Consider the following 22,810-nt stretch of genomic DNA (forward strand, 5'->3'; position numbering starts at 1 on the left):
CACAAGATTACGGCGGTAATTTTAACTCCGCGGTTCGGTAGTCCTCTGGGCCCAGGCGGAGCCGGCCGAGTTTCGTGAGCCTTAAAGGTGGCTAATGCCGGAAAAGGAAGACTGGCAGGACATGTAGTCCCATACATCCTAGCCAAATGTACAGTGATAGTAGCGGATAGCAAGCAGGTAAGGGGAGCAGAGACCAGGTTCTGGGATTCCTCCCCTTTCCTAGACCCGCCCCTTCCTGGGCTACCTGCCTTCCCAAGCCTAGGACCCAGACCCCAGACTTATCCTTTTCGAGGTTATTTTCGTAAAATGCTCTTGGAGGGTCCAGAAAAGCAGCGCTTCTCAAACATGCATATGAATTACCTGGAAACCTTTTTGAATGCAGATTCTGATTCAGTAGAAGGGTCGGATGTTCTGTGTTTCTGATTTCCAAATGACAGCAATGCTGCTGTTCCCTAAGCTACGCTTCAGTATCTTGCCTACTTATTTAATAAAAGAGAGGTAGATTACTTACAGTTTTTTGTTATGTCTCAACAGACTTTTTAAACAAGAACATCTTACAGACAAAATGATTAGTTTCATTCAGTTCTTTCCCAGATTTCTTTAAGGAACAAAAGCTCAGAGAAATAACCTCCCTTTCTCCTGCAAGTCATTGGGTACCACTCTCCCTCTGACCTCTGCCTCTCCTGACCAAGCTTCCTAGGATGAACAGAGGGACGACTTCCTTGACAAAAATAATTTGAAGATGATGAAATTTTATTTCTCTCATATTGTCATAAACATTACTTTGTAAGACCAAGCATACTGTTTCCAGTTAGTCAAGGGAGAGGAGAGCTTAAATTATTAGATTGAATCCCAAAAAATATCTAGGAACAATGTTCCAATTATTTCAATTTATTCTTTTTCTTTCTTAAGATTTTTCAATTAAAATTTTACTGGGGTAGGGAAGAATGGGGAATGACTGCTAACTGTATCTCTCATAGTAATGAAATAATCTGGAATTAGATAATAATAATGATTGTATAATGTTGTGAATCTACTAGAAAACACTGGATCATACACAGCAAAAGGGTAATTTGGGCTGGGGGTTATCTCAGTGGTAGAGTGCTTCACGTTCATGGCCCAGATTTTATACCCACCATTGCAAAAAAAAAAAAAAAAAAAAGAAAGAATTTTTGTGCTATATGAATTATATCCCAATAAACAGTTTTTACAGTCTTCAATTAATTAAAAAATAAAAATTACATATGCACATCATAAAATTTCAGAAAAGTGAACAACCACTTTCATCAACTACATTACAATACCATTACCCTAAAGTTACTAGTTTGAAGATTATCCTTCCAGATCTTTCTATTTGTGTGTAGGTTATAGGATCATAGTTTAGAAATTATTCTGCTTAGTTCATGATTTTTGTTTTATTTTGTTTTGGGTTTTTTTTTCATATTTAATGAGGTCTTTTCCTGACATAAACTTAGTTTTGTTTCATCCTACTATTCAATAGTAAGGCTATGCCATAATTTATTTAATTATTTTTCTGGTGATGGACATTTTAATTTACAGGTTTTCATTATTTCTCAGCAATTTTTTTTGGGGGGGGTACCGAGGTTGAACTCAGGAGCACTCAACCACTGAGCCACATCCCCAGACCTATTTTGTATTTTATTTAGAGACAGGGTTTCACTGAGTTGCTTATTAGCACCTTGCCATTGCTGCAGCAGGCTTTGCACTTGCTATCCTCCTGTCTTAGCCTCTGGAGCCGGGGCTTACAGGCATGCACCACAGCTCTCGACATTTCTTAGCAATTTTTTAAAACAAGAATAATTGACAGAAGATAGAAGAATGAATCAGACATAGCTTTCCTATGTTCATATATGAATACTCCACCAGTATTCATGTATAACCACAAGACCAGGATCCTAATTAGAACAAGTTATATTCCATATATGTATAATATATCAGAATATACTTGACTGTCATGTATGTAGGAAAAAAGAGACAGAGAGCTGGGCATGGTGGTGCAAACCTATAACCCCAAAGGCTCAGGAGGTTGAGACAGGAGGATCATGTGTTCAAGGTCCATTTTAACAACTTAAGCAGGCCTTAAGCAACTCAGCCATACCTGTCTCTAAATAAAATATTTAAAAGGGCTAGGGATGTGGCTCAGTGGTTACTTAAGTACCCCTGGGTTCAATCTCAGGTACCAAAATAAATAAACAAATAAAGTTGACAAATTGATTTTATTCAGTTCCTTGCCCCAGGTTCTCTTTGAGAAACAGCTTGTCATTGGTCAAAAAGGCAAAAAGAAGAAAAAGCAAAGCCCCTGGTGAGACCACAGCTCCATAATATTCAAGACTTGAATGTATCTGCATTCCTTTTAAATGTATTCTAAAGTAATGTTCTTCAAGGTATAGTTAGTAGCTAATCATTTAATGTTAAAAGTATATTAGCAGGCTAGGGCTGTAGCTCAATGGTAGAGTGCCTGCCTCACACGTGTGAGATACTGGGTTCAATCCTCAGCACCACATAAAAATAAAATAAAGATATTGTGTCCACCTATACCTAAAAAAATAAATATTTATAAATAAATAAAGACAAAAAATACTGTATTCATTTACATTAGCTTACACAATAATATATTTCATGTCATTAAATTAAGTTCCTAGATTTACTCATTATTGACAGATGAATGTGGTGAAACTTTAGTTAATACATTGTAGTTTGCGTAAAATGGGAGATGAAACTTAAAGCCATTAGCAGCAGATATGCCATAAAAAATTAATTTAGATAAAAACTTAAGTTGTTAGCTGGGCATGGTGGTACACGCCTGTAATCCTAGCAGCTTGGGAGGCTGAGGCAGGAGGATTGCAAGTTCAAAGCCAGCTTCAGCAAAATCAAGGTTCTAAGAAACTCAGTGAGACCCTGTCTCTAAATAAATACAAAATAGGGCTGGGGATATGGCTCAGTAGTTGAGTGCCCCTGAATTCAATCCCCAGGACCCGCCCCCACAAAAAAAAAAAACTAAGTTGTTAAAACTGAAAAACTTCTTTTTGAGTAATTTAAATTTGTTAGGATCATGTGTGGTGCTGCACACCTGAGAGACCGAAGCAGGAGGATCACAAGTTTGAGGCCAACTTAGAAAATCTAGTGAGACCCTGTCTCAGAATAAAAAATATAAAGGGGCTTAGGCTAGGGGTAGAGCATCCCTGAGTTCAATGCCCAATACCAAATTAATTTAATTAATTTGTCAGAAACATATTTTTTCCAGGATTCTCTGGGGTTTTTTTAAGCTACTCAGCTACACGAATATTATTCACTCCCTTCATATCCACATAGAAATCAAACAAGGAGGCAGCACTTATAAACATTCAAAGATTGCTTTACTTGTTTTGCTGCTGTTGATGTAGTATTAAATCATCTTACACAAAATGTGTGCCTAAAGTAGCAATGATATCTCTCATCTTTGCCAGATACTTATGAACCATAGAGCGAGTCAATAGGAATGAAATTATTCAAAATTGAAAAGGAATTAGAATCTGAAGATTCCAACAGTAGTCTTTATAGGTTTCTAGAAAGTAAATTATTTTGTTTCTTGCAAAAGAAAATAGGATGATGCGAATGGGTCAAGAGATTAAATAAAAACAAAACATCCTTTTCATTTGTGGTTAGTGCCAACTAAGACACTGTAAAATATTGTGGTTAGAGCTTGGCAAAGCGTCTTCACTGAGCTAAAACTGAATGTTATATTTTGTTGGTTTCTTTTTTTTTTTACATATAAGTAATGAAAGAAATAGCCAGATAAAAACTCAACTACTTCTGCTTATGCTGTAAAGCTGTTTAGGAGGACATCATCACATAAATTTTTCAGATTTTATACTAGGGAAAAAAAAACTTCATGTCCTCTGAAGAATGGATACACTTTCTAATTTTGAAAAATAGTGCTGGGGTTGAGGCTTAGTAGTAGAGCGCTTGCCTATCACATTTAAGGCACTGGATTCAAAATTCAGCACCACATAAAAATAAATAAATAAATAAAACAAAGGTATTGTGTCCATCTACAACAAGAAAGAAAGATATATGAAAGTCTTTATAATAAAGGTCAAGTTTCCCTGGAAACTCAGAGCTGAAGTCTTCTATTCTTATTATAGCAAGGATGTTAACCTTAGAATTAGCATATATGCTTTCTTTGTATTTAGAATCCTAATTTGTCCTCTTTTGGTGGTATTTTACTAAATTATTATTTGTATCTTTTTTTGTAAGCTGCTTTTTGGAAATAGGAAACCTATAAATAAATTTAATAATTAATTAAAATGTATATTTGAAATTTTGATCTTGTTTGTATTGAAAATGTGCACATTGTTTTAACAGATGAAAGATATAAACTATTTCACATCTTCTAGCACATGAGGTTGGAAATCATTGGAAAAATTCATGCAATGAGTGTGAATTCAGCTCTATCTTCAGATATCTCAGTTAACAAATCTGTTCCCTAGCTTTCAAAAGAAGGTAACTTCAGTTTGTACTATTTTTTTTTCAGAATTTTGTAAAGAAAGAACTGACTTCTTTTTTAAAAAAATAAATAAATAAACTTTAAAACCAGTTTAGTTTCACCGCAAAATTCGAGTGAAAAGTACACAGAGGTCCCATCCACCCTTGTACTACTCACACACAACCTCCCACTATCAGCATGCTGCACTACCGTGGTACACTTGTTAAAATCAGTGAATCTACACTGACACATTATTATCACCTAAGGTCCATGGTTCACATTAGGGTTCACTCTTGATGTTGTAAATTCCATATTTTAAAACCAATGTATGATGACATGTATCCATTATTATAATGTCACACAAAATAGTTTCATGGCCCTAAAACTCCTCTTCTCCTACTCATTCCTCCCTTCCCTCTAATCCCTGGCAACCACTAATATTTTACTGTTTCCCAAAACTGACCTTTTAGATATAATAACATTACTGTGTTTATGTGTTGACTCTGCTTCTCTTGCCTGTAAAAGTTTTCTCCTACATAACAATTGCATCAGAAAAGACAGATGAAGCAACATAGATTCTACGACACACAGTTTATTTTTCACAGTGATCATAACAAGATTACCTGGAAGTGCTGTCATATGTGCTACCAGAGAAAACAGAGTCGTTCTACCAGTCCTTATTATTTGTAATCCAAGACCATCTTATGAGTATATCGTTTGTCCATTGTATAAATACCTCCAAGACATCTCTGTTCTTTCTCTTTCTCAAACCAACTTAGGCTACCTGTTGTTCCACTCCTCTTTATTATTTACTTCATTTACTTGTGTTTTCCTTTTTATAATGCCACCAGTAATGGAAAGAGGAGCTCCATAGTTAGGATAGTCAGAAGGGATACAGACACCTTAATGGTTACCCACTTCATTCCATTTAGTCAAATCATGACAGAAGTAAGACAAGCTTTATATGTGCCCTGGAGAGGCTTTGTTTATCAACGAGATTTAAGATAGGTATGATAAGGAAAAAATACAGAGTGCACAAAGAAAGGATATAGAGTGAGAAGAGTTCCTAGAAGAAAACTCTAGGAAAACTAATATTTAGAAGACAAGCAGAAGGGGAGGCAACAAAAGTACAGTTTTGGGGCTGAACATGTAGCTCAGTGGTGGAAGGCTTGCCTAGCATATGCAAGATCCTGGGTTCACTACCCAGCACCACTAAAAAATAAAATAGATAACTTTTCCCATCGATTTCCCTTGAGGGCATGAGATACCTTTAGAAATTCCTAAGTAAACTTGGATATAATTTATTAGGAAAGGATTAATATTTCTACTTATTGACCTTTTTTCTGAGCTAAGCAGTGTGTTACGCATTTTATATTTATCTATAATCTTGCAGTAGACATGTAAAGTGATGGGTGAAACCCCAATTTTAGGTGAGGAAACCAAGAATCAGAAAGATCACATTTAACAAAAAAGAAAGAACACAGAAGGGAATGAAAACTGGCACCTTACTGTGCTTTATTAAACATTTTTGTTATAGTTCCACATAATGTAAAGCATTCAAATAGCCTGGCAAGTTTCATTCCAAAAATAAATAAATAAATAATAGCAGTTCTTCACCCTTGATCTCTTACCCATTCCCTCCTCCTCAGAGGCAGCCAATTAAAACTCATCTCTAAATAATATACTTATATTGCTACTTCATGAATTTTATGTTTTAGGCATATATGTTAATTTTCTACAAAGGAAAATAGGAATTTGGGTCTTTTTTCTTCCTTTCCTCTCTCTCAGAAACACTCTTCACCGCCCCCCCCCATCTTCCTGATATAATTAGAAAATCGCTTTGGAAAAATAAACTCTGTTCACATTATTTTAGCCATAGAGCAAGAAAGCTGTGATTCCTTCCTTTTCTTTTACAACATTTTATGTATATAACTTTATTTATTTATTTATTTTTATGTGGGTTCTGAGGATTGAACCCAGGGCCTTGCACGCTCGAGGCAAGCACTCTATCACTGAGCCATAGCCCCAACCTCAACATTTTGTTTTTCATAGAACAAATAATTTTTTGTTTTCTGTTTTGCTTAGTTGTTTTATATTCACATATATTTTCAGCTCCAAATTCCCACATTTAAAACACCAATTGGAATATTCGGGTATGTAACATATTTTGTCAATTTCATCTTCTTGGGGTAAATTCTCTTTCCACTGGATTTCTGATGTGTTTCATTTTGTACTGGTCACCTGCTATGTTTGATGCACAGTTTCTCTCTTCAGAGCAAACATAACCTTTGTCTCTCTCTCTTGGATCTCTTACTTCCTATCTTCTGTGTCTTTCTATTGTTTACTCCTCATTTTGGTGGCATACATTCTCTAGCAGTTTCACAAAAAAAAAAAAAAGGATATACAGAAGATAATTTTTTATCTGTATTTCTGAAAATTTCTTTATTCCAGTCTCTTATTTGATTGACAGTTGGAATTCTAGGTTGGAAATGATTTCCACAGAATTTTTAGTACATTTTCCCATTATCTTCTTGCTTCTTGGGTTGGTGTTAATAAGTCTAAAGCCATTTTGATTAGGGATTTAAAAAAAATTTTTTTGGTTGTATATGGACACAATACTTTTATACTACTTATTTATTTTTATGTGGTGATGAGGATCAAACCCAGTCCCTCAGACATGATAGGCAAGCGCCCTACCACTGAGCCACAACTACAGCCCCTGATTAGTGATTTTTAAATGTGATCTTTTCCCCACCTCCACTCCTGAAGCTCAAAGGGTCTCTTCCCCATCCCAAGCTTCCTGAAATTCAAAAGTAATGTGTTCTAAGGTAAATATGTTTTCATCCACTGGACTGTTTCAATCTAGAAATTTTCTTGGATTATGTTTGATGATTTTCTCCATTTCCTCCAATTATTCTCTATTTTAATTCTAATCTCCTATTTAGATATTGGATCTTCTTAACTAGTTCTCCAGTTCTTGTAATTTTTTTTCTGATTGTCCACCATCTTTTATATTTTTGTTTGGTTTTATTTATTAGAAAATAGCTTTAAATTTATCCTCCAACCTTCCCATTGATATCTAAAAGCACACTTAAATTCTCAGTATTTCCTTTATCATGGCATTCTGTTCTCATTTTATAGTTGCCTGTTTTGGTTATCTCTATATCCCTGCCATCTAGAACAATGCCTAACCCAAAATAGGTCTCAATAAATATTTGTTGAATGAATGTTCAGTGTTCTTATAATTGAATTCATTTTCTACTTTCAGGCAATTTCATATCTATTTGTACTAATTGATGACTTAGTAAGATGTTGCTTCACTCTTTTCATATGTGGTAACCTTGCCTCCTTACTTAGGGTGTAGCTATGTAATGCCCACTATTTACTATGTATCTTTTCTTTGCACCTGGTTCAGTGCCCTGCCCAAAGGTGGTTACTGCCCAGCTGATTAGAGGCTACTCATGATCTCAAGTATGCACTAAAAAATGTTAATTTACCTTATAGTTGACCAGTAATTGAGAAGTAGCAAGCCAGATGCCCTTAGGATCTAGGCAAATCAGAGAACCAATAATTAATTATCAGATATGTAGGAAAATACTGTATTTTTTCTTGAAAAAAAATGGCCCTTTCAAGTTATTTTTCCTTTTCCTACTTAAGACAGATAAGCACTGGGAAATAGGTTATTACCTATAACTGGAAAATACTATGAAACTAGAAGCTAATACAGTTTCAGTCCTTAGGATACAATAGAGAGTGGTGGGGCTTGTAGTGAAGTGGAAATAAATGCCAGTCAAAATGGGGTGGCCTTAATCTGTACCACATGCTTTTGGTTGCCATTAATTCAGGCTCAATACTATGAGATTTTATGATTTAGAAAAAAGACACTTAAAACTAGAATCTCACATGAAATCTCCCAATTCAATACAAGTTAATTTTTTTCAAAGTACTTTTATATCCAAAAAAATCATGACTATGGGCCAAATAGTCCATAGGGCACTGACATGGGAGCTCTTCGAGAGATTTTCTATAGTTATTGCTTTTATAATTTTGTTTAGGGGCTGGAGATGTGGCTCAGCGGTAGCGCGCTCGTCTGGCATGCGTGTGGCCCGGGTTCGATCCTCAGCACCACATACCAACAAAGATGTTGTGTCCGCCGAGAACTAAAAAATAAATATTAAAAATCCTCTCTCTCTCTCTCTCTCTCTCTCTCCTTTCTCACTCTCTCTTTAAAAAAAAAAATAATAATTTTGTTTAATTGAAAGGTAAAACATTAATTATGATCTGGTAGCTAGGGTGATGAAAAATTTAATTAACAATAGGAATGACCAGAAACCCAAGTTAAGATTAACCTAATACTGCATTTTGTTGTTGTTGTTGTTTTAACTGAGGATAGAATCCAGTGGCACTGTACCACTGAACTACATCCCCAGACCTTTAAAAAAAAAAAAAAAATATATATATATATATATATATATATATATATATATATATATATATTATTTTGAGAAAGGGTCTTGTTTTGCTGAGGATCTTGCTAAATTTCTAGGGCTGTTTTCAAACTTGTGATCCTTCTGCCTCAGTCTCTAAATTGCTGGGATTATAGGCATGTGTCACCAATCAATCAGCTTTTGCTGAAGCTGATTTTGAACTCTTAATCCTCCTGCCTCAGCCTCTGAGCCACAGGGATTACAGGCATGTGCCACTGTGCCCGGCTCGACCTTTGGTTTTGGGGGATTGGTTTATTTCACTTAGTATGATAGTTTCCAGTTCCATCCATTTACGGGCAAATGCCATCATTTCATTCTTCTTTATGGCTGAGTAAATATTCCATTGTGTATATATACAATTTCTTTATCCATTCATCTGGTGAAAGGCACCTAGGTTGGCTCCATAGTTTAGCTATTGTGAATTGAGCCTCTATAAACATGGATGTGGCCATGTCATTACAGTATGCTGATTTTAAGTCCTTTGGGTATATGCCAAGGAATGGGATAAGGGGGTCAAATGGTGGTTCCATTCCAAGTTTTTTGAAGAAGAAACAGGATTTATTTAGGTGCCTTTGCAGGAAATTTTCAGCAGTCCATCTGCCTTCTAGGCATAAAGGGCAGGTTATCTATAGGAGAAAAGTAATCACTGTCAATAGTTTCTTCACCTGCAATGCTTGGATCTAAAAGATAATGAATCACACATATTAGGCAAGAGACACCATTCTTTAATACAAAGAAGAGAAGGGATGAAGGAAGGATATTTAAGAATTATCAGGAATTCATATAGGTCTGGGGATGTATGTCGAGATAAGAGTGCTTGCTTAGAATGCACAAGAAACCCTAGCACCCACAAGAAAAAAAATAGTTTATCACTCAAGAACCCTATCCTAAGAAAATGTTTGAGGAAATACTTTAATGAGACTACAAAGAATAACAAGAACCCCAATATAGGAAATAAACATTAGTAGGCAACACACCTTGATCTTTGCTCTCGCCTATGTTTTCCCTTATCTCCCATTTTGTATGCACACCTGCACACACACACACACACACACACACACACACACACAAATCTCAAGTGGATGTGGTAATAATGTGTGGGAATGAGTAAAAGTTAAGAAGTAAAAAAGAAGGGGCCAGGTATGGTGGCACTCACCTCTAATCACAGCAGCTAGGGAAGCTAAGCAGGAGGACTTACAAGTTCAAAGCCAGCCTCCGCAACTTAACAAGGCCCTATCTCTAAATAAAATATTTTAAAAAGGGTTGGGGATGTGGCTCAGTGGTTAAGTGCCTCTGAGTTTAATCTCCAGTACCAAACATAAAATAAAATAAAAAGGGTGATATACCATTAAGGGAAATTATAGTAAATAGCAACCTGTCTCTGCAATAGGAGGGCAGATTTGGGAGAGCAGCAGATGTGAAGGGGGGATTAAAGGCCTTCCAAAGGAGTGTCTGAGGGATGTGTGTTGGGAGGAGTAATAGGATCCTAAATTTCTTATCTTATTGGGGTAGGAAGGTAATAAAGGGAAAACAATGTGTTGTAGAATAAACAGTGCATCCGGTTTGGGGAAATATTTGTTACATGTTGAGAATACCTAATTGAAAATCTGCAGTGTTCCAAACTCTGAAACTTTGGAGTCTTGAGCTTGACAACATGCTAATAATCTATGCAAATATCCCCAAATCTGAAAAACTCCCCCAATATGAAGTATTCTGATTCCAAACACTTTCAAAAAAGGATATTCAACCTATGTCTTAGTTTCAAATAATAATAAAACAATATGCATCTCCTTATTGGACAGGAAACAGAAAGGGAACCACTAATGGAATGGAACAGATGAACGCTTAACAAAATTAGAAATAATAAAAAGGTGGCCAAAATATTTGTTTTAACTTCTAGAATATAAAGGTACACAAAGTGTGATGGTATTTGGTGAGGAAAAGATCCATTCCCACACACAAACACACATTCAGTCCTTCATTTCTACAGCAAAATTTATTGAAAGAATTCTCTCAAAAAAATTTACTTCTTTGGGTTAAAAAATAAACTAGATTTTATTGTGTTTTATCAAACAGTGCTTTAGTTAAATGCAAATGTTAACCATCAATTTATTGTGTTTTGCATTTTCCCTTTACAATTGTTAACTGACTTAATACAACAGTTGTATGTTTGGAATATTTCCCTGACCAGTTCATATTTACAGTTAGGCAGCAGTTAATTCAAAGCAGAAATGATGAGCCAAGATTGACTATTCCGAAAGAGACACTCTTTACTGGCATGGTTAAATATTATAATCAAGAGAGAGAGAGATTGCCTATTAATTTGATGAATATGTTGATATATGTTTAGGAATTTTTCAACTTTTAGGTAAGAGAGGATGCTTTAACTGTAATTTTGCATAACAAAACATTTAAAAATATATAATCTGAAATAGAAAATGTGTATTATATGATAATTACATTTTAATGATTTTTCTTTTATGGTATCAAGGTACTTCCTGGAATCTTTTTCTTTTCATTTCATTTCTAGTGCCTGCCTTGTAACTGTACTAGCAAAAGCAACTAACATAGTGTAGGACATATCTAAGGTACAGTATCACAGAGATGTTATAAGAAACATGTATTTTTATTTAGGTAGTATAAGAATTAAAGAACCGAAGTACCTAGAGATACTAATTTCTGATGTATTAATTTGGTGACCCTTTAGCAAAATAAAAGTTAAATGACATTATGTGACTTTTTAGCTATGTGTGTAGCCATATAATTTCATGTTGCACACACAACACTCTTTGATAATGCTAGGAGTAATTACACTGCATATTATATAATTTCCTGTGTATTTGAAATGTTTTATAATATAAAAATTTTTAAGTGAAAAAAATGTAAATCAGGGCTGGAGTTGTGGTTCAGTGGTAGAGCGCTTGCCTAGCACGCGTGAGGAGGCACTGGGTTCGCTCCCCAGCATCACATAAAAAAAAAAAAAAAAAAAAAAAAAAAAAAAAACCTAAATAAACAAAATAAAGCTATTTAAAAAATGTGAATCAGGGACTGGAGTTGTAGCTCAGCGGTAGAGTGCTTGCCTTGTACACGTGAGGCACTGCGTTCAATTCCCAGCACCACATATAAATAAGCAAAATAAAATAAAGGAACATCAATCAACAACTAAGAAAATGTTTTTTTTAAAAATGTGAATCAAATGTAGCACCATAGCATTTTTTTTAAATACTTGGGTTTGAACCCAGGGGCACTTTACCATTGAGCTACATCCCCAGCACTTTTTATTTTTAATTTTGAGACAGGATCTCACTAAATTTCTTTGGGTCTCACTAAATTTCTAAGGCTGGCCTTCAACTTGAGATCCTCGGGCCTCAAGCCTCCTAAATCACTAGCACCATAGCGTTTTAATCTACTATTAAGTACTCTGCTCTCCAATTTTTCTCCCATATTTTGTTGTCTTGTAACACACATAACAGAAAATGAGAAAAGAACAGAAGCAATACAATTCTAACATTGTTGTTGCCCAACATTCGAGAAGAATTACAATGGCTACCTACTTTTATGGCTATTGCATCAGAATCTGATGCCTACAAGTTGTAAAAAAAAAAACAGATGACAAAAGTTGCAATAACAGTTGTGGCTCAGTGATAGAGCTCTTGCCTTGCATGTGTGAGGCACTGGGTTCAATCCTCAGCACCACATAAATAAATAAACAAAGATATTGTTTTATGCACAACAAAAAAAAATTTTTTTAAAAATAAGCAATTTACTGAGTACTTATAATGTGCAAAATCTGAAGGAATACTGTCTCCCCACACTTGCTAAGAAGAAGGAAACTAACTTAAAACAGTTTCAGTATTTGCAAGTATAATGATTAATTTATTCAACCCATTTCTTGTGTGTTACTATATGCTGTTCTATATGCTGTTACTATACACTGTTCTAAGTGCTTAAAATATATCAGCAAACAAAACACAAAGATCCAAGACCTTGGGGAGCTTATATCCAAGAGGAGAAAGACAAACTAAGTTATATACAAATAAATCATCAAGTCATATAGTTTGGTAGAAGATGAAAATACCATAGGAAATAAAGAGCAGGTTAAAGGGATTTACGGAGAGGATAGGACAGGGATGGGCAGGTGTTTTCAGTATTAAACCTGATGGCCAAGTTTGGACTCACTTAGAGAAAGAAATCTGAGCAAAAACTGGAAGGGTAAAGAGAGCCAACCAAGTGGTTGTGTTAGACCACAACGCAAGAGAAGACCACTGACTCCAATTAAAATCAAATTAAAGCAAGTTTATTATTTCGACCGGCCGGGCTGCCTTGTCCATCATAATCGTGGGAGCCAAGGACAGCCCAGAGGCTTCTTTTTGGCCAAGTTTTATAGCCCAAAAAGTTACACAAAGGGGGGGGGTTACAGATAACAACACTCTGAGGAGCATAACACAAGTTTACATTTTTGCTGGCCCTGGCATCAGAATTTATGGAGATCTTAGAGACTCAGAGAGGGTCGTTATCTGGCCAGGGAAGGCCAGAATTTATGAGGCGTCACTAAGGTTTAGGAAAGGGTTTTTATATGGTCAGGGAAAACCGGACATGGGTGAGTTCAGGGCATGGGCAGGCATTCCAATCAGCTTTACAACATCAACTAATGGCCAGGCCATATAGACATCCTGATATTTTTACAGAAAACAGACATGAATCCTTCATAACTTGTGACAAGCTGGCTTCTGATCTAATGAGTTAACTAGGCTAGGTATATCAGTTGGGGAGATAAGGAGTGTGTTTGGGCTGGGAGAATGGCTTCCAGAGGAGGGGCCATGGTATAATGCACACCTTGGTGTTCAGAACAGCAACAAAATGGTGAATAGAGGGGAGAGATATAAGATGAGATGAGAGATGTGGTGATGGGTACACAGATCACAGTTAAGGCCCTCACAGGCTAATGGAGGCTGGTTCTCTTTGGAATAAGACAGAAGATTATTGGAGAGTTTGAGCAAAGCAGTGGTAAGATTTGACTAACATTTATAAAGATAACTCTGGCTTTTGTGTTGAGAATAGATTATAGAGGAGCAAGGGCAAAAGTAAGAACACCTTTTAGGAGACTGAAATAATATGAGAAAGAGATGTGATGACTTAAAAAAGAGGGCAGCAGTAGAGCCAGTAAAATATGGTTAGATTCTTTTTAAAAAATATTTATTTTTTAATTGTAGTTGGACAGAACACCTTTATTTCACTTGTTTTTTATTTTATTTTTTTTTTATGAGGTGCTGAGGATCGAACCCAGGGTCTTGCACATGCGAGGTGAGCGCTCTACCGCTGAGCCACAACCCCAGCCCCGGTTAGATTCTTAATATACTTTAAAACATTCTAGAAAAAAAAAATTGCTTTTAGCCTCACTACTATTTTCAGTACCAGACAGTACTTTCAGTGGTGTTATTTCTCCTTAACATCTATAAAGAATTTCGGGATTTAGAGGGAAGGAGAAAGGAATGGCATGGGGAAGTACTTAGGAATTAAATCTACCAAATTATGCCATGTCCAGGTTCAAATATACTGCAATGAATCCTGTTTCTATATAGAATTGCTCCTTCCATTTTTTTTTTTTGCTTAAAAATTATAAAGAAATATACTCATTCAAATTATGTAGCAGTTCTGTCAAAAAATAAATGAAGCTTTCATTACTTAAGTGAAAAAGGTAATCCTAAGTATGTAATAGAGTCTCCCATTAACCAAAATTTTCATATATAATTTACCTGCAGAGTGGGTCCCAGATTCCAATTAGGAATTTAGAAAGAACATTTCCTCTCCTTCTTCTTCTTTACCACTCTTATCCTTCTCCTCTAAATGAATTTCCTTCTTTCCTTCATATGTCACAGAAGTTGGAAAGCATTTTTTTTCATTTTCCCACCTCCCACTCATGTTACAAGTAGTAATGTCATAAAAAAACATATTAGTTAAAATTTTGTAGCAGACCACAAAGGGAGAAAAGGAACTTAACTTGGGCTGGAGGAGGAGGGGGTGTAGGATCCAGGAAGCAGGGAAAAAGGCTCTGATGACTGGTTTCCAGAGATAAGAGGCTGAGGTATTTCAGGGAGGCTGAATTAAGAGTATTTATATAGAGGTTCTCAAGCATGCTAAGCTTGTTTCTGTTATAGGACTTTATCTGGGCTGTCTAGTGTCTGGAACATTGGTCTTCCAAATCTTCCTGGGCTTATTTATTCACAGCTGTTCAGATCTCTGCTCAAAATATTACCCCTCAGAAAGATGGAAGCCCTATGGGCTGGGGTTGTGGCTCAGTGGTAGAGCACTTGCCCTTCATGCTTGAGGCATTGGGTTTGATCCTCAGCACCACATAAAAGTAAATAAAGATATTGTGTCCATCTACAACTAAAAAAATGTATTAAAAAAATGGAAGCCCTAATTATCTAAAAGAGTGGTCTGCCTCCTTTGCTTAGCCACATCTGGCCCAATATATTTTTTAAATTGTCATTCTGTCCATTGAGACTATAACTTTAAGAATTTGATCTACTTACTTGTCACCTGAAATAGCACCTAGCTCATAGCAATCACTCAGTTTTTTTTTTTTTTGAGTGACATGATGAAATAATGGGGACAGCTTCATGACTAGAAAGTGGCCAGACAAGTAGCCACCTGGGAGCTATGATGAAGGGCTGTCTGTATATGAGCTTCAACCCTGGAAGAGCTGGGGTATGCCCTCTGTAACAATATTAGCTGAGGGATTATTTTGCTAGATATGTGTTGTAGTCTGGGATTACCTTTGAGGAAACCAAAATTGGAAAAGAAGAATTAACTATTTTAAGAAAATGTTTTGATGTTCAGAGCCACTGTATATATATATGGACCATGTAATTACAATGTAAGGTTATTTAGACAAGTGCTATTATGGAAGTACAAATCATTTTTATTATAGGCGAACATTTCACTAATGATGATAACATTTCACTAAGCTAGTTTCACATATAGCAAATACATGAACACAGTAAATTATATTTTAAGAATGCAAAAAAAAATGTTCAAGTAATTCAGAGGCCTTCTATCACCACCCCCTCTTCCCATCTGTAGTTTCCTCTTACTCTACCATTGGTTGAAAATAAAGATTTTTTTTTTCTATGTTGAATTCTTAGCTAGGGAAAAAATCACATTAAGTATTTGGGAATCCCCGTTTTTATGTAGACACCAGTTATTTCATTGGATCTGGTTGATAAGAAACTTCAGAAGCTTCCACATGGAGAAGATTCAGATGCCATATCCAGGTATTGATTCAGACTTTTTTCCTTCTTTATTATTAAGTATCTGTTGTTGGTAAGTATGTTGAAAAAGATGCCAAAAATGAATATGCAATAAATATATAATGTTATAAAAGTGGTGATATTAAGGTTATTTTTTAATATCCCCAGGGCAAGTTTTTCTCTACGTGGTTGTTTTTGGAAGCCCTTTGATTACCTTTCTTCTAAGAAGGTGAAAACTTTATCATTGCTGCTCCTGATTCTTATCTCCCCTTCAGTTATCCTCCCATGCCTGCTTCTTTCTCCTGAACTGTTGTCTCTTTCTCCAACTCTGTGATTCTTTTTCTTTTTCTTCTTCTTTTTTTATTCTCTCAGCCCTGCCCCCTTCCTTTGTAGGGAAAGGATCAAATTTTATAGTGAAGGAGCCTAACCACCCCGGACCCAGTTAAGTAGACTCCATGATTCTTTTCAAAACACAAAGTCTTATGGGGAAAGCAAAATTGGAAAAGAAGTATTAACTATTTTAAGAAAATGTTCTAATGTTTATAGCCACTGTATACATATGGACCACGTAATTACAATGTAAGGTTATTCTACTGATCTGGATCCTTAACTTAGAATTTTTAAAACTTTTCTCTCTCTCTCTCTCTCTCTCTCTCTCTCTCTCTCTATATATATATATATATATATATATATATATATATATACATATATAAAAAATAAAACAAATATATATATATTTGTTTTATTTTTATGTGGATTTGAGGATTGAACCCAGTGCCTCACACATGCCAGGCAAGCACTCTATCACTGAACCACAGCTCCAGCCCCCCCCAGATTTTTTTTTAATACCAATAAAACTTCAAAATATTTTTCAATACAAATTTCCCAAGATTTTCATGTGGGAGTCTAATAGCATAATAGATATATTGTGGACACTAAAGCCAAAGGGTCCAAACAAGCTATTTTAATAACCCCTTTGTGTCTGTTTTCTTACTTAAAAAATGGGAACAATACTATACTACTTTATATATACTGCATATATAAAAATACATATGTATATGTACTATTTCATAGTATAGTTGTTAAGTATTTAATATTTATATCATTAATACATTAAAACCAAGTAACATTTTCCCTAAAAATATAAGATTCAAAGACATTATTAATTTTTGAAAAAAAACATTCACAGAGGAGGTCACAAATTCATTTGCTTTTATTACTTAGAATTTCTCAGCCAATGCCATTTTTTATCATTTCCTCCTTTGAACACAAGGCATATGGCAACAGGAATGTTGTCACATATATCCTATTTGATGCAATTAAACAGTGATGTTCAGGAAGTATTATGAAACTAACATCTGGAATCTTTTGGGGGTTAATTTGATTTTTTTATTTGACTAATTTCCTAATAAATTTAAATTGCCATTCCTACATCCGATTTTTACATTCATTTTTTTCTTTTGAGGAAAATGGAAGAACTATAAGCATTTTAATATTTATTTCCATTCAATGGTATGCTTTTTAAAAGACGATAATGAATGTAAGTGCTTTGCTTAACAAGCACTGAGGAAGTGGAGAGTCGGCTGATTATATATTTCCCTAAATAGCTTAACTGTTTCTCTCTCTCTCTCTCTCTCTCTCTCTCTCTCTCTCTCTCTCTCTCTCTCTCTCTCCCCCCCCCCAGGGATTGAACCCAGGAGCAATAACACTGAGCCACATCCAGCCCCTTTTTATTTTTTTATTTTTGATTTTGAGATAGGGTCTCACTGAGTTGCTGAGGCTGGCCTCCATCTTGCTATCCTTCTCCCCAGCTGCTGAGATTACCGGCATGTGTCACCATGCTGGCTGTTTTATCGCTTTTTGATGTTTATCTCTTATTCAGTAAATCACATTATATCATTATAAAATATTGTTGACTCTTTAAAATTTTAAATGATCTCTGTGCTGTATGTTGTATGCTCTTTTCCCCTATACTGAAACTTATTACTTAAAATGCTTGTGTTGATTCACAATATTTCTGATATCTAGGATTTACCCATTCATTTATTCATTCATTCATTCACTAAACATTTTTAATATCTATATTTGTCAAACACCAAATATTTTTTTAAAAAGGTAGGTCCTGCTTCCAATTTACTCACATTCTAATGTTCAGAGTGATTGCCACATAGATGTTCAATTAATGTTTGTCCAATAAATTAAGTGAAAAAATAAATGAGAGACAGCCATGTAAAACAATCATAAAATACAATAGGAATAGGGTTGGGGATATAGCTCAATGGTAAAGCACTTGCCTAGCATGCTTAATACCCTGGGTTTGATCCCAGCACTGAAAAAATATGTATAGTGTATATGATTTAGGGATATATTCAAGTCAGAGGAGGTTATGGAAGCCTGGAAGAGAATTATCTGATCTAGTTTGAGGGATTTAGACTCTGGTTGTGGAAGGGATAATGCCTTAAAGAATTAGGAAGAGTTAGCTAAGCCAAAGAAGTGAAGAAGAGCATGTGCCAGACAGAAGGAATAATGTGAACAAAACTAGGTAAGCAGAAGGAACTACAGCTAAGGGCTGGCAGGAAGTGAAACTAGAAAGAGAGAGCTCATGAATGGGTCTCATTTGGCAACCAAGGAACCCATTAGGCAGTCAAGGAGGTATTGAAAGTTATTTTTAAGAAAGCGATATGACCAGATTATATTTAGATAGAGCATGCTAGCAGCCATGTGGAGAATGGCTTGACAGTGGGAGTGGAGGAAGTCTTAGGAGATCTCCTACTGCCAGTGAGAAGTGATGTGGGCCTGTTACTGTGGCAGAGGCAAGAGATGAAGAGGAGGGGACAGGTTTGAGAACTATTCAGGAGGTAAAATGGGGAGTACTTGATTCCAGCTGGGGGTTAGGAGGAAAGCTGACTCACAAATTTTTGAAACAAAGCAAGGACTTTGTTTCAATAAACAAACAAACAAACACTTAGGTTTTTAAGTCAGGTGACAATTCAGGGAGAAAAATAGAGAAAGAGAACATGTTTAGGGAGATGATTAAATGTGTTTGGGGCTTTTGATTTATATGTGTGGGACATTCTGGTTAAGATTTTCAGAAGGGCAACTTGATGTACAATTTTGAAGTTCAAGGGAGAGATATACGCTAAAAATAAATAACTGGAAGTCACGGACCTGTGGGTGGAAATTGAGGTCATCTATTGTCCATTAAGTAAAATAAGAGGTCCAAGGATAAAATTTTAAGGGACACCAATAGTCAAAGTGAGAGCAAAGAGAAACCTACGAATGACAGAGAAGAAATGCTAAGAGAATGAGAAGTTATGTCCATAAAGTCAAGGAAATGAAACATTTTAGGATGGAGGATCCTATGTAGCTGGTGATCAGAACTGCCACTGACTATCTGGAGCCAATTAGTAAAAGCTGTTTTAGGAGCTGGAGAGGCAAAAGTCAGGTTGCAGTGAGATAAACAGGAATGAATGGACCATGAAGAGTAGGTATACGAGAAAGAGAGGAACTGGGCAATAACTGAGGCAATGCTAGGACAAGGGAGAGATTTTAAAATATTGTTCTGCTGGAGGAAGGAATCAGAAGAAAGGGGACATTGAAGGAAAAAAGAGATGGCTGACGGAGCCAGGTCCTGGAAGAGGCAGAAGGAAGTGAGTTCAAGGGCATGAGATCAAGTGTTTTCCTAGAACAGGAGGAGCGATATTGGAATAAAGGTGGTAGTGTATGTAGATGTAAATGAATAAGTATGTCCAAGGATAGGAAGTTGAGAGAGATCATTAAGTGCTGACTCCATCTTCCTTGAAGAAGTAGGAGGAGACTATGTTGCCATATTCTATACAACATAGTTGCGATATAGTCTCCTGAGAGGATTGGGGGAAAGCATTGAAGGATGACATGAGAAGGGGATGGTTAGAGGAAGGATTACGTGGTTAGAGGAAGGATTGGAATAGATAGAAAAGGAATTGAGAAAAGACTTATACATGGATTGATGAGTAATTCTGAGTATCCGGATTAAGTAGGAGATTACAAATTTATTGGTGCCAATCAGACAGAAGATTTTTCTCAGCAGCAATTATTTACTTGAAAATGGAACCAGAATAGGTGGCTTAGCATATTGATCAGGAGATTCCGTTTTGCTTTGTCAGGTGTTGTTACAGAAGGATAAGAATACAAGAGAATTGAAGACACGTTAATGAGACATATGTCTGAATTGAATGAGAAAGAAGAGATACAAAGAAAAGTGGCACATCAAGGTTTTATGTTCTGAGATTATAAGGCATTGATAGAACTAAAGACAGTAAAGCATCATATTAAAGACCGCAAGTCCTGCAAGGTGACAGACCTGGTTTCAGATCCCAGTTCAACAACTTGCTAGTCATTGGTCTAAACTTTTCTTTACTGTAAGGTATGGATGATAATGCCTACATATTTACATCTTAGAGTAATGAATATTTAATGAAAAAATTAATGAAATCTTGGCACATGATAAGCATTCACTGTCAGCTATTATTATTTTAAGTTGGTAGATTTTCAATAGAGTTGATTACAGGGGTTTAACTTTTCAGAGTATTGTCATTCCAAGGTATTACAATAGGTGTGTTTAGGTAAAGACTGTTATGGTGAAAATAAATATGGTATACAAAACAAAACAAAAAACTGGTATTAACAGGCTTTAGGATGCCTAGTTGAGAACTGCTTTGGTGTGTGAGGAGGCTGAGTTTTCTTTATCAGCATAGGGAGAGTGACTGTTGACCATGGGTCAACACAGCTCAGAAAGCAGTGCAAAAGAATTCGGATTCTTTGTGGTTTGAACATGCCTCTAGTTTATTAACCATGTCACTTTAATTCTTTATGTGTACCTCTTTCAACTAGAACTGTAGATTCTTCTCTTCTACTTGGGAATTATTTTCAAGATGAAATTTTTTAAAAAGTATATAAAGTAAGAAAGAGTATGTTTTGCTTAAGTATAGACCATTTTGTAAAGAAACAGTACTATCATTCTGGAGCAAAGAAAGTATGAGCATAGGTATTATTACTACACTTTGAAAAAAAAATAAGTGCAGTCTAAGACCAATTTGGATAAGTACATTTTAGTTGTCATTTTTTAAACCCGCTTCTCCAACTTTAACTTTTTTCTTAAGGTTTCACATTTCGTCAGCCCATGACAAACAAGGAGTTTGAAAAACTAAAGATAAGATCAATTAAATAGCTTCACCAGATGGCTCTTGAAGTTAATAGTAACTCCAGCATCTCTTTGAAACAAACAAACAAATTAATTAAAAACACCATCCAGGGCTGGGGTTGTAGCTCAGTGATAGACTGCTTGCCTCACAAGCATGAGGTACTGGGTTCAATCCTCAGCACCACATAAAATAAAGATATTAAAAAAAAAAATACAAATAGCCAGCATGGTGGCTCACACCGGTAATCTTAGCAGCTCAGGAGACTGAGATAAGAGGATCACAAGTTCAAAGCCAGCCTTGCAACTTAGGCCCTAAGCACCTTACCAAGACCCTGACTCAAAAATAAAAAAAATAAAAAGGGCTGGGGATGGGGCTGAAGTTATAGCTCAGTGGTAGAGCACTTGCCTAGCATGTGTGAGGCACTGGGTTTGATTCTCAGCACCACATGAAAATAAATAAGATAAAATTATTGTGTCCATCTATAATGTATATATGTATGTGTGTGTGTGTATATATATATATATATATATATGTTATAGGCTGGGGATGTGGCTCAATGGTAAAGCGCCTCTGGATTCAATCCCCAGTACCCACTCCCTGCAAAAAAAAAAAAAACACCATCCAGAAGCTTTAAATTAACATTTCTGGTTCAACAAAATACAAGTAATTTGTAAATATCAACAGTTCTCTGTTGGTTTTTTCAAATTGCCATACTTACATTGCAGACAAAGAGTAGCTGTAAGTATTTAAACATGATTACATGTTTAAAATGTCAATAATTTTAACATTATAAAACATGTTATTAATGTTAATTTTTAACTTTTAAAAGGAATACAAGTTAGTCTTCATGTATGCTCTTTCACTTAATTATTATTATTTTTTTTAATATTTATTTATTTTTAGTTCTTGGCGGACACAACATCTTTGTTTGTTTGTGGTGCTGAGGATCGAACCCGGGCCGCACGCATGCCAGGCGAGCGCGCTACCGCTTGAGCCACATCCCCAGCCCCTCACTTAATTATTATGTTGCTAAAATTGCTTGCTAAAGGTACTATTAGCAGTGTGCTGTGGTGCACACCTGTAATCTCAGTGATTCAGGAGGCTAAGGCAGGAGGACTGCAAGTTCAAGGCCAGTCTTGGTAACTTAGGGAGACCCTGTCTCTAAATAAAAGATAAAAAGGGAAGGTGAGGGCTGGGGTTGTGGCTCAGTGGTAGAACACTTTCCTAGCATACGTGAAGCACTGGGTTCGATCCTCAGCACCATATAAAAAAATAAACAAATAAAATAAAGGTATTGTGTCCATCTATAACTAAAAAAAAATATTTTTTTTTTTTTAAAAAAGGACTGGTGATGTGATGTAGCTCAGTGGTAGAGTGGCTCTGGATTTAATCCCAGTTTTT

General features: G+C 35.7%; 1 protein-coding gene across 1 annotated transcript; it reads left to right on the forward strand.

Moving 5' to 3' along the window:
• The first annotated feature begins 306 nt into the window (after nucleotides 1-306).
• On the forward strand, nucleotides 307-22,048 carry Depdc4 (DEP domain containing 4). The gene is given in 11 exon segments (XM_077799040.1): nucleotides 307-408; nucleotides 3,288-3,339; nucleotides 3,342-3,436; nucleotides 3,438-3,483; nucleotides 3,486-3,572; nucleotides 11,136-11,307; nucleotides 12,391-12,473; nucleotides 12,476-12,603; nucleotides 16,171-16,247; nucleotides 21,366-21,505; nucleotides 22,011-22,048. Coding segments are annotated over 11 exon segments (1,020 nt in total).
• Nucleotides 22,049-22,810: the final 762 nt, after the last annotated feature.

Source organism: Urocitellus parryii, chromosome 5, assembly GCF_045843805.1.
Source record: "Urocitellus parryii isolate mUroPar1 chromosome 5, mUroPar1.hap1, whole genome shotgun sequence".
Taxonomy (NCBI): Eukaryota; Metazoa; Chordata; class Mammalia; order Rodentia; family Sciuridae; genus Urocitellus; species Urocitellus parryii.